The following is a 13,152-nucleotide window of genomic DNA, read 5'->3' on the forward strand; positions in this document are numbered from 1 at the left end:
ACAGAATCATGGGATCATTGAGGTTGGAAAAGGCCTCTGAGATCATCGAGTCCAGCCTTTGACTCATCACCACGGAGTGCCAGGTCCAGTCATTTCTTGCACACGTCCAGGGACAGTGACTCCACCACTGCCCTGGGCAGACCATTCCAATGTTTAACAACCTTTTGCGTGAAGAAATTCCTCCTGATGTCCAACCTGACCCTCCCCTGGCACAGCTTGAAGCCACTTCCTCTTGTCCTGTCCCTGTTCCTGGGAGCAGAGCCCGACCCCCACCTAGCCCCATCCTCCTGTCAGGGACTTGTGCAGAGCCACAAGGTCCCCCCTGAGCCTCCTTTTGTCCAGGCTGAGCTCCCCCAGCTCCCTCAGCTGCTCCTGCTGCTCCAGCCCCTTCCCCAGCTCCATTCCCTTCCCTGGACATGCTCCAGCCTCTCAATGTCTCTCTTCTGGAGAGGCCCAGGTATTACTTTAACAATGCCCCTGGGAGCAGCTGTGCTCCCAGACCAAGGAATATTTGGCTGGGCTGGTGGTGCTGGATTGAAGCAGTTACCTGCAGTAATTACATCCGTTATGGCACTAATGAGAAACACACACCAGTGATCCCTCTGCACCAGAGACTGTAGGAAAATTTTTAACCAAAAGTCCTCTGTGGGAGGCGGCGTCAGAGCTTTCTCTCCCAAGAGCGTTACCTGAACAAGAGGTGATCGCTGCTGTCCCTGCCTGTCTTTGCCTCTTTGGACAAAACCTCTCGTTGTCAATGGGAGCTTTGTTCATAAGGATTTCAGGTCAAAATTTGTCATTTGTTGTGACGACCTATCCAAGCTTAAAAGAACCCCAAAAGAGAGTGGTTTGGATAATCGTGCCAAAGAAAACAAAGGTTTATTAGAGTCACTGCACATCATTGCTTGGTCAGAGCCTGGTGTCCCTGGGAGGTTTGCACGAGGCTTTAGGCTTTGGAACAGCAAGTTGGACATTGCCTTCCTTGGCCAGAACAAACTGAACCAGCAAGACCTAAATCTCAGCAGAATGAAAAAAAACAGATGAAAAATCATAGGGAAAGGCAGCTCCTGGGAGAGGTGGGAAGGAGCATTTCAGAAATAGATAAACAACGTATTTGCTGGTTTTGCAATTTTTCTCTCTGCCATGGAGGGAGCAGCAGTTGGAGGGTTTCGCAAGGAGCTTGAGGTGTTCTCCCCACCCAGCACTCAGGGTGGGACCTGCTCAGGTTGCATCTCCTGTGCTTTGCCCTCCAGCCTGGGAGAAACCTGCTCCTGACGTGTTTATACGGAGCCCTCACTTCTCTGTCTGCTGCTCTAGAAACAAACAAATTGCAAGGGAAAAAAATCCAGCAGGTAATGAACTGATGGCGTCCTCAGATGCAGAATCAGAACCACCCAGTTCTCTGGGAGGGCTCTGACGTGGGAAGGCAGAGCTGGATCCAGGCACCATTCCCGGGCTGGTGCACCTTGCTCCGTGCTTCTGCTTCTCTGGAAAGCAGGGGCAGGACAGAGACTTTTCCTGCCAAGCAAAAGGGTTTATGGAAGAAAAAACCAGAAAAGGACTCATGGCTGATGGCTGGGAAAATGCCATTTTGACTTTCTCTCTAGAACCAGTTTTATTGCAGCTGAAATAAGAGGTTAAAGGTGTGTGTTTACCTGTCTTGTGTGTTGGATATTCCTCTTGTTGTTCCTAGAACATATTGCAGGCTGAGAACTGGAGATCCACAAATGCTCATTAATTTAAAGGGAGGTCTGTACTGCCAGGGAGGGAAACACTTCCTCCCTGGGCCTGACAGCAGCACCAGTGCCACCAGTGCTTATCTCTGACAGGAGCACCAGTGCCACCAGTGCCCATCTCCAGTGCCTTTCCTCCCTCCCTGCCTTCCCTGTCTGAGTATGAATGAACAGCTCCCGGAGCCTGGCCTCACACAGACTCATTGCACAGTGGGGAGGAGAAGTTCAGGCTAAAATCAGTATGTGAGGTGGCCTGGCTGCACCTGAGCATCTTCCTGCATCCTAAAGCCACAGGGGACTGCCAGGGCCTGATGGGATGGCTGGAATCAGAATCATAGGATTGCAGAAGGGTTTGGGTTGGAAGGGACCCTACAGATCTCATTCCACCCCCTGCCATGGGCAGGGACATCTTCCATTAGCCAAGGGTGTTCCTGACTGTGGACACTTCCAGGGATGGGGCAGCCACAGCTTCTCTGGGCACCCTGAGCCAGGGCCTCCCCCCCCTCCCAGGAAGGAACTTCTCCCCAATATCCCATCTATCCCTGCCCTCTGGCAGTGGGAAGCCAGTCCCCTTGTCCTGGCACTCTAGTTCCTGATGAAGGGTCCCTCTCTATCTTCTCTGTAGCCCCTTAAGGTCCTGGAAGGGGCTCTGAGGTCTCCACACAATCTTCTCCAGGATGAACATTCCCAGCTCTCCCAGCCTGCCTCCACTGGGGAGGTGCTCCAGCCCCCTTATCAGCTTGGTGGCTTCCTCTGGATTTGCTCCAACAGTTCCATGTCCTCCTTATGTTTGGAGCACCAGAACTGTGCAGAGTATTCCAGGTGGGGTGTCACAAGAGCAGAGGAGATGGGAGAATCCCCTCCCTCCCTGCAGCCCACGCTGGGGGATGAGCCCAGGACACGGATGGGTTTCTGGGCTGCCAGTGCACATTGCCAAGGAGCTGTGTGCTGGAAAGAAACACCTTCCAAGCTGCCCTGGCTTCTCAGCTCTTGTGGGGAGAAGCCTCAGTGACAGTCTGAGCCCTTCAAAATGCTTCCCAGATCCTGCAGTGCAGAGAGAATCACTGCCTTCTGTCTGCACCGCACTTTGAGGCACTTCCTGGTCTTTCCCAGCATTTGCCCACACTCCTAAAGGGCAGAGGTGTGGATGGCACACCATGCACACACCCACGGGCAGTGGGCAGAGGCAATTTGGGGCATTCAGAAATCTGGGCACTGATGAGGTCTGAAGGCCAGAGATTGATTCTTTCCTTTCACTGCTGCTCTTCTGCACAGGGAGAACTCCCTGCACATGGAGTGGCATCAGCAGAAGTTGGGAGATGTTGTCAGGTGGCACTTTAAACCATAGACTGTGTGACAGCATCACCTTCACCCTCAGAGATGGCATCTCTCCAGACAGAGGGTGCTTCCCTTCTTCCTTGCTGGGCATGCTATCTCATTGATGGCTGCAGGGAGTCCCATTCTCTTGGCCACATTTGCTCCAGTGCTAGAAGTGACGGTCCCTGACTTAGCTGGGTCAGCATCCAACACAGGGATTTAGGTTTTAGTGTGGGGAAGCTGCTCTGTGGCACAGACAGGGCGCTTTGCCAGGAACAGGAAGGGATCAGGTCAGCCCTGGCCATGCAGGGATTCATAGAGTCTTTGGCAAGGTCTGAGATCTGCCGGAGCTGGCAGGAGGATCCTCATCGATCTGGAGCCTTTGGATCAGGCTCCTGCTGCAAAAAGGAATTCTGAGATACCAATTAGGTCCGTGCCACTTGAAAGAGATTAAAATGGGCTCAGCCAAGCATCTGGTAGAATCAGCAATAAAAGTCGTGGACTGCCTTTGGTAATGAGCTTCACATCACACGGGAACGATTTTCCCATGAGTTTGCAAAAGGCTCCCCCGCCCTGCCGGGACCTGCTCAGACTTGCAGCCCAGGGCTCCTGTGTTGCAGAAGGGTGTCTTTGCAAACAGCTTCACCCATCTTGGGGCTGCCAAGGAGGAGGACAGTGCTACAGCCACTCTAAAACCCAGCAGGAAATCTAGAACCAATGATTCTGTTTCAGTAAACAGAGACACTCTCCCCCTCCCCTCGGTGAGAGCACTGCAGAGCAAACCCCAGCTTTAGATAAACAAGTTCCTCTTCCAGGCTTCCCTGAGTCAGTTTCAGCAGATGCCCAGGGGCTCCACAGCTCTGCCAAGCTTCTGACAGCCCTACAGAATAATCCCAGCTTAAACTGACTCATAAAGAAAACCAGCAGGGCTCACATCTAACAAGCTGCTTTCTGTCCTGCAGCCTCTGCCAGCAGCTCCACTGAGCACAAAGTCCACCCTGCACCTTCCCACTGCAGCCCTGTCCGTCCCTCACTGTCCCCAGGGTTTCTGATCCCAGGAAAATGAATTGAAGTGAGGATGATATCACCTCAGAAGGACATATACGGTAGATCATGACTTCATGGAAGGTCACTTTGCTGCTGCTGAGTGTGCACTGCATCCCAAGCAAACCTGGGATGGAGAGAGCCTGTGTATGTGGCCATCCTGGATTTTATCCTGGGCAGCACAAGGCTTGTCCCACTGCCAGAGAGCCCCTGAGACTCATCACATTCCACTCTGATGTGCCTCACCCTGGCTCTTCTTTTCACCTGCAACCTGTCCTTCCAAACCCCAGGAGCTCTGCAGGAGACTCCAAACCTGCCCCTGCCCCACTCAGGTTTGTTCTGTGTCCTCTGGAGAAGACACAGAGAGAATTTGCTCCCCTTTTGTCCCCTTGCAGCCATTCACCTGTCTAGGTGCACACCTGAAGGTCTGGAAACTACTCAAATAACAGTGATCTGGGCATCAGCAGAGCTGGGTTTAGTCCCACCCAGGTGCTGCCAGGCAGCCCCTTGGGAAGGGGTTCAGCTGTTACCTCTGCAGCTCTCCGGGACACAGCTGAGAGGATTCCCTGCATTCCTGAAGATCAGTTTGTTAATGGAAATATTTGGCTTAATTAATTAACATAATGACAATTCTGCAGAGTGTTGGAGGCAGGAATGATGCTGAGTGTGTTGGGGCTGGGATGGAGTTAGGGCAGAGCCGAGGGACTCGGGGTGAGCTGGCAGAGGATTCCCATTTCTCTGTCATGGAGTGTTTCTAGGTTAGGAAATACGGATTTTTTTTAGTGACATGAACTATTACACCAGGCACAGGCTTTTCACACTTCCAAGGAAATGATTAGGAGCCAGTGTTGACTTTTGTCTCCCAGCCAAAGGGACCCTTGGGTGGCCTTTGCAGAAAGCAGCACCCAAAGTGCCAGTGCTTAGAGTTAGATGAGAAAAACCCACTTTGATCCAACAGGAGACCATGGATGAGCTTTCTCAGGACAACCAAAGGGGGATGGGGCAAGCAGTTTTATTCCTTAGTTCTTTTTATCCCTGTTTGCTGTATGTCTTGGAGCTCTCTTTGCCAGACTGCTGAGGGGATGCAGAGCACAAACTCAGCACCATGGGCCAAACAGCACTAGAACAGTGTAATTTATTTTCCTTTCTGGAGTACACACCTGAGTGAGTTGTCTCTCATTTGGACATAACCCTGCAGGCCAGCACTGACATCCCAAAGGTTTAACATTGCAGAAGAAGATTGAATTCAATTCTGGCGTGGCAAACTTGATGCAAATCTGGAGGACTTTGGTAGAGTGGTTAAGGCATTTTGAACTGACAGCAGGGCAGCTAAAGCCATCTTTTTGTTTTGCTAATTGTAGATGGTTTATTTTACCATCTTTTATCTTTTCTTTTTTACTTCCTGTCTTAATCATCTCAGTTTTTACTGCACGTTCCCCATTGTTCCCAGAGCATCCCATTATCTGAGCAGATACTACACACCTTGTAACTCATAAGCAGATATTCATTGTCTCCACTTGTTTCTTGGCACAGTTTGATTCCAGAATCCCTTCTTACTCATTTTTCACTCCCTTTCTAAGAAACTAATAGATGGGAGGGGAAGAAAAGAGCATAAGGAAATTAAAAATAAATGCAGGCACTGCTGGAAGGTCAGAATGGGGCATCAAGCTCCATGATGGTGAGAGATGTGCAGTGAGCTCCTGTAGTTACAGGGTGGGTTAGACCACGTGTGTTGGGAATAAAGCACTTTCTCTATTGCCCAGCTCACGTTTGAGCTTTCAGTTCTACTTTAAAGCTCCTGGATCCCACATCCTGATCCCTCAGTATCCCTGATATCCAGGTGGGGTTTGGCTCCTTTGCATGGGCTGCAGGTTGGATAGCCTCCCATAAATTTTGGGCACGAAAATGCCTGAGAGGCCCAGGAAGGCCGTAACAGCCAGCCAGGGCAGGCCTGGCGGTGCCGAGCTGCAGCTCAGCCCTGACCCGCTGTGTTTGCTGTTTGCAGCTGTACAACGGGACGCTGAAGCGGGACGTGGAGAGCCGGCGCTACAGCTCCTACAGCCAGATGGAGGGCTGGGCCAGCCGGGCCCACGGCAAGGCCGTGTGCAGCCCCCGCGCCGGCAGCGACTACTGCTTCGTGCAGAACATCAAGAGCAGCCGCAGCGAGCCCGACCTCTACTGCGAGCCGCCCCGCGGCACCCTGCGCAAGGCCCAGGGCGGCGGCCGCGCCGAGCACAAGGCCACCCTCAACCGCCAGAGCATCTACAGCAGCTGCAGCACCCAGCAGGGAACCAGCAGGACCAGTAAAAAAATGCCAGCGCGGGCCCTGTCCTGCCCCTCGAGCAACAAGCCCGACGTGGTCTATGCCCAGCCCATGATGAGCTGCAAGCAGGACGGGGTCTATGGACAGGCCCAGTCCAGCTCCAAGTAAGTGCTCTGCCCCTGAGGGAGTGTGGACGGTGCTGGGGAGCTCTGGCCACCAGAGCCAGGCACCTGAGCTGCCTTAGAGCCGCTGCAGAGCCCTTACCGGTGCATCCTGCAGCAAAGTGGGTCAGATGAGTCACTCTTAAGGGCTTTATTTCGTTTCCTGGGCTGTGGAGGGGAACTGATAGGGCTGACTCGGTGCAGATATCTCTGCTGTAGCTCTGTGATGTTGGGCAACACAATCCCTCAGTGTCTGTGGTGGCATCAACCCACAGTGATATGAGGGTGGGGAGGTGAAGAGCAGAAGGCCTGGTGTGCAGTCAGGGTGTCTCTCCTGGCTGTCCTGCTGTTTCAGTCTGGCAGAAAACATACCCCAAAAAAAACCTGTCTTGGAAGGAATCAGTTCCTGAGGGTCTGACTCAGAGTGGAGCTGAGAGCCTGCTGAGCAGTGGTGTTTCCCTCTCTTCTCTCCACCCAGCCCCTTCTCTGTTTGCCCAAAAGGTCTGATTTGGGTTCCAGAAAAAAACAGACTCATAAATTGAAATAAATATCCTAATTGGAATAATCTGACTAATCAGGAAAGAGAAGCCAGTGGAAGGTGTTTAATTCCTTCCTGTCCAGAGCATCCAGTCCCATTTGGGGTAGGATTATATAAGGGTGGAGGATGGTCCATCATGTTTGAGCATCAGATCCCTTCTTGTAGATGTTGCCTACAAGCACAGGCCGTGTAAAACACAGCAGTGAGCTCAGAGCCTCCCAAGGACATACCTGTGAGTGCAGCAGAGCTCCCACTGACAATCACCTCGTTTGGGTGGTGTTACAGGGGTGGGGGCTGAAAGCTGCCTCCAGCTCTGAAGCACCAACCATGCTCTGCTGCAGTCTTGGGAGAGACTTGGTCTGCACAAATCACAGTCCTGGAAGCCTTGGAAGACCATGTTTTGCATGTTTTGAACTGCAGAACCTATTGCAGTGAAAGCTGAAGAAGGAGGGGCTGCAGCTTCCACAAGAGTCCCCAGGGCTGCTGCACTTCCCGTGCTGCATCACCATCACACAGGACTTGCTCTGCACTAGCCCAGAAGCTCTCACAACTCCCTGAGAGAGGGGGAATTTTGTCACACAAACCCTAAAAGCTCCCAAACTCATTCCTGGTGGTCTCTGTTCCCAAGGAAAAATTTCACACTGCAGGATAAGTGTGAGGCTGTTTACCAGGACTCATAGACTTTGTCAAACTCCCACCAAAGGCCTGAAACTGTTGAGCTGTTTCCCCAAGGAATGATGGAGATACTGAGAAAATCCCCTTCCCTGTCAGCAGTGTGAGCCAAACCATGCCCTTTTCCACATCTGAATGTCCCAGGTTACTCTGGCTAAGCCTCCCTCCTTTAGGATTGAGCAGGAGGGTGTGTCCCAGAGCGTGGATGCCAAGAAATGTCAGTGCCCCATTAGAATGTTACCATGAACCCTTGGCTGCCCATGAGCCCAGTTACTCCATGTTTGACACACGCCAAACTAGCCCTGGCCAGCCTCGAGCACTGGTGGCCTTGGCTTGCTGCTGTCAGCAGCTCTGTAAATCCTCTGGAACAGGAACCAGAGACATTACACAAACTGGAAGTGACTTAGGGAATTTCTGACTGAAGAGCAGAAAGGTGCAGTGGGAGGGATGGCAGAATGCCCTTCTCCTAGGGAGGACAAAGCTTTGGAGCTATTAGTCCTGGCCGGCTCTGGCCAAAGCCACAGTCAGGGGCTTGGTCGTGGCTTTGGAGAGGTCACTTGAAGAATGATGGCATTTTCTGAGAGGAGAACTGCTGTTGTGAGAGGGATCCTCTCCAGCTCTGGCTGCCCTTGGTTAGGGAGTGGCTCCATTTACACACTCCTGGCTTGGGGCACGGCTCATCTGGCAGAACTGGTTCTGCTGTGGAAATGTCGGGCTCCAAGTCGGGCTCCAAGCTGGGCTTTGAGTCGTGGGCTCAGTTGGGGCTGTGTCCCCTGAGTGAATCTGATGTGGCTGTGGCACAGCCCCTGCTCTGCCTGAAGCTCTGCAGAGCTGGACTGGTGCAGGGGGCACCTGGTGCAGGAGTTCTGCTCAGAGGGGAGAAGGTTGACAGTAGCTGTCCTTAAAGCTTTGGAGATGTACAAAGGAGTTGTCCTCTTTGGAAAAATGACTCTTTTGGATGACTCTAAGCCCTCAGAAGTGTCTTGCAGGGCACCATTGGCCTTGCTCTCAGTGTGCTTTTGTTGGGGAGGGGCTTCAGAGGTGTGTCAGGACCAAGTCTGGGCTCTCCTTGCTGTGTAGGGCTGTTGTGTCTGGAGGATTCTCCACCTGGAGATCTCAATCTTCACTTGGCTCCCCCGATGTTGGGTAAGGAGAGCTTTGCTTGTAGGTGCCCCATTATTAACCTCCACATGCAGGGACAGGGCTCAGCTGGGTCACAGCTGCTGCCAGTTCCCAGTTTGGGGCTCTGTTCTTCCATTCTGGTCATTCTCCAGGTGGAGTTTGTACCTTTGTGACATGGAGAATTATGTATTCAGTTTTTGTGCTGCAGATCTCCTGTTTAGGGATGTGCTGGATATCTTGTCTGCAGGTTTGCAAACAGCCTGCAAGAGCCAGGGGAGGGCTGGATGCTTTCCATGCTTTCTGAGGTGATCCATGGGGTGATTTCCATTGCTGTGAGAGGGATTGCAGTGGGACCTGTGATCCAGTGGGTCTGTCTGTCGTACAAAACTCTGAAATGCCCATGGACAGTGTCAGTACCAGCTCAGGAGCAGTGCTTCTCAGGCCTCCTCTGCTGTGGATCTGATCTCCCCAGATGGTGTGAGAGGAAAAATGGGTCACTGGGTGTTCTCAGATGGTGAAAGTGGTGTGCAGGTATCAAAATTCTGAGTGTGCAAGAACTGTCAAACTGTCTGTGCTGAGCAGTCCCTCTGCATTTGGTGACAAAAGTTATTTAATTTCTGCAGCTCTTCTTGATCATGTGATTGCTGCCGTTTATTGAACCGGCTTTGGCTGTGTGAGACAGGGAAGAGCTGCCCCTGATAACTGATATCCCTCACAGTCTCCCTCTTACAGCAGCAACTCTGACCAAAGCCCCTTTTCTGCCTGATGAGCAGTGTAACACTGAACTGTTGCTCAGGAAAAGCCATTCTGTGATTCCCTGATAAACTAAATCATGACGCAAGGGTTTGCTCACCCCATGCTGTTGGTTCTGGTGATGAAATCTGAGTTCTGCACTGTTTGCCAGATCAGGAGGTTGAACACTATTGAAAACTCCTCATGCAGTTTATTCTCCTCCCCAACCCTGTTGTCATGATCAGTGAGCAGAGAGCATGTCTCAGTGAGCGACCTTCTCATGTCCCTTCCAGTTCTTCCATGAAGAATTTCTTCACAGAAGGGGTTGTTAAACATTGGAGAGGGCTGTCCAGGGGGTGGTGGAGTCCCCATCCCTGGAGGTGCCCAAGGAGCACCTGGATGTGGCACTGAGTGCTCTGGGCTGGGTGACAAGGTGAGGATCCACAGGTGGACCCGATGGTCTCAGAGGTCTTTTCCAACCTCAGTGATTCTGGGATTCCAGACATACTTCTCTGAAACCACTCAGGGACTTGAGCCTTGGTAATCATTATGTCATATCTGGATTAACATTTCCAAGCTCAGCACCTTTGGCCTGGGCTCAGACGTTCAGGGTTGTCTCAGTGGCTCCTGCCCAAAGGCTGCTCTCGATAAGCAGCACTCATGTTTTGCCAAAATGCAGCTCTCTGGAGTCTGGTAGAGCTGGAGGAATCTTCTCGGTGTCCAGGACTCCCTCTCCTCCACAGAACCCTTCTCCTTCCTGATCTCTTGTGACATCCCTCAGAGCTGCAGCATTTCACCCTGGAAGCTGCAGCACCAGTGGTTTCAGCAGCTGGTGGAGACTACCATATTTTCCCACTTTTAGCCATTTCCTCTGCTGGGTGGCACTTGCAGCATGCTCCAGGTGAGAGGGTAGCACCCTGAGCAGGCAGCTTTTGGCTAAATTAATGTTGCAATGTTATTGGTGTTGTTATTGGTGTTATTTATGCCCACTCAGGATAAAAGTTTCTACATCCTGCTTGGTCATCAGGGAGCGATGATGAGAAGCAGTAACAAACAATGGGATGTTTAATTCTCCTGGGAAATTTGGAGTTTTGTGCCCCTCCAACTGGAACCTGAGGTACAAGAAAGCTGTGTCCACCAAGGACTGACATTGTATTAGTTCTGCTTAGAGCTGTCGTACTTTGTGCTTCAGGTGCCACACGGGACAGACAGGGCTGGACAAGGTGGTGGCCGTGGTGTCTGTGGCCCTGCAGTGGCCTGAGCTGGTCACACCACTTCAGGGGATGCCTCTCTCTTAGCTGAGGTGCCCAGTGGCCACCAGGGCTGAATTCGGAGACGGGTCCCTGAGTTCCCCCCTAACAAAGCCAACACCTCTTGCTGATCTCAGGGAACCCCAGATGGCTGAGCTGGAGGCATGACTGAGAGCCCAGACTCATCCCACCCCTGGAGAAGGATTGGGGCTGTTCTCCTTCGGGAGCATGGAATGGGGAGCTGGGTGTCTGCAGACGGTCCCTGGCTGAGGGTTTGCTGATCTGGATCAGGAGCCTTTAATGGCCACCTGCAAACCCACACTTACCTTTGGCCCCGTTGGGAGATATGGATGCTCTTCCCTTTGGAGTTCTCTGTGTGTGGAGAAAGAGACTGAAACCCCTCATTAGAGACCACGTGGAAGCGAGTGTCTCTCCAGGCACCTGGGAATCCGTACCATCTCGGAGTTGCTCTCAGAGAGGTCTTGGATGCCTCAGTTGGCAGCTGTGGAGGGGGCAGTAAAGACTGGGGCAACCCTTTGGGATTTCTCAGTGTCACATGTGGCACTGCCCTGGCCCTGAGCTGCAGCAGTCTCTGTGCTGTGGCTGAAGCTCAGGGACAACGTGTCCCCTACAACCGTTCCCTCCTGAGCTCAGCTTCCCTGGAAGTACTGCAAACAGAGAGAAGAGAGGAGTTATTGAAATAGTCAGGAAAGGTACCAAGGGTGTTTTCTGATCTATCTCTTGTCTTTTGGGATAATTAAACGTGATCAATCTCAAAACATTAATTCTTCAGGGCTAAGCCACGCAGTGAAAGCAGAGCCGAGTACGATGAAAGGCACCTTCATTTTGGTTTGTTTTTATTTGGGATGAAATGCTGGGATGTGCTGCACACTGTTTTGAGAGTCTTTACTCTGATTCTATTAATGAACAGTAGAATTTGTTAAGAGTTTTCTCACTCCCTCCTCTCTTGGAACTTGGAACTTGGAACAAGCAGGATGGAAACTTAGATGGGAATTAACACAAAACAATCTGCTCATGAAACGTGAGGGAATTTGCCTTTCTCTGATACTGATCATCTTCAGTATTTGTTTCCCTTCCACTGCAGAATCTGATCATCTTCGTCTCCATTGAATCATTTCTAGCTGAGGTCTCTTCCTACCCTGCTGCTTTCCTGTGGAGCAACAACCTCTGGAGCTCTTCCTACCAGGCACATTGCCCAGGCTGGAGATGGCTCAGTCCAAGAGTTTGTCTTGAAGCAGGTTGTTGTTCCCACTGTGTGGATCTGGTCGGGAATATCCCTGACTGAGGAACAATCTCCCCTTTGCTGGGCTTTGCCAGGGTGATTTTATTCTCAGGTAGGAGAAATCCCTGCTGCTTCCTGGGCAGTGTGACTGAGCCTGTGAACTTCTGCTGAGGAGACAGCAGGGAAAAGGGAACCTTCCCCATCTTCTCCCACAGAACTATACCTGCATCCCCAGTTTTTCCCAGCTGAAGGAGGGATTGGCCCTCTGTGGAGTGGTTGTGAAGAAAATTGCCTTCCTTGAGCTGCTGGACCAAGTGGACATCCTTCTGTCTCAGAAAAAGTGCATCTGATTTAATAATTATAAAGAAAAAGAAATCACTATGATCATACAGCCACTGACCTGGTATTTTTACTAATCTGCCTCTCTCCCCACACTGCCAGTCCAGGTCCCAATTCCCAAAGGAGAAGCCTCTCCCTGGTGTGGGAACCATCAGGTCTCAGCTCAGTTATGTCTCAGAAGCATGAAAAAGACCTGAGAGAAAATCACATCCTGGATCCAACCCAAGGATTTCTGGGGCTCCATAATTTCTAGTTTACTTTGTCTTTCCAGTTTCATGTCTTCTTGTTGCAAGTTTAATGGAAGTTCCTTGGTGCCAGGTTTTGATAGAGGTTCAAACTGATGAAAAGTCTTATGAGGAAGAGATGTTTTATTGCAGTGTAGAAATAAAAGTGGAATGAGGTTCACCCAGCCTTAGACATGGAATGCTTAAGGTCCAACCCCAGACTGTTGTCTCTCATTCCTGCATACCAAGAGAGGCAGAAGTGTCTCCAGAGGGCAGGGCTTCCTTTCCTAGGAAAAATGTCCAAGACACAAAAGGCAAGGTGGTTTTTGGAAGCACTGATTTCTCTCCACTGACTCCACAGGTGCTTGAATGAGTGATGCAGACTGGGTGTAACTTTATGCCGGTGAGGGCAGTGGAGACCAGAGTCCTTCATGCTGCCTTTTGTGTGAAATTCCCTGTGGAACTGTGCAAATTATTCAGTGCTCTGTGCTGTGTGGAGGGGAACCCTTGGGTTCAT

At 51.4% G+C, this 13,152-nt stretch overlaps 1 protein-coding gene across 1 annotated transcript in view; it reads left to right on the forward strand.

Moving 5' to 3' along the window:
• Positions 1-13,152, forward strand: part of PKP1 (plakophilin 1) — a 48,854-nt gene that overhangs the window by 12,960 nt on the left and 22,742 nt on the right. The window contains exon 3 of the mRNA XM_048328170.1: positions 6,097-6,518. Coding sequence (XP_048184127.1) covers positions 6,097-6,518 — 422 coding nt within the window. The remainder of the gene's footprint in view (positions 1-6,096; positions 6,519-13,152) is intronic.

Source organism: Corvus hawaiiensis, chromosome 24, assembly GCF_020740725.1.
Source record: "Corvus hawaiiensis isolate bCorHaw1 chromosome 24, bCorHaw1.pri.cur, whole genome shotgun sequence".
Lineage (NCBI taxonomy): Eukaryota > Metazoa > Chordata > Aves > Passeriformes > Corvidae > Corvus > Corvus hawaiiensis.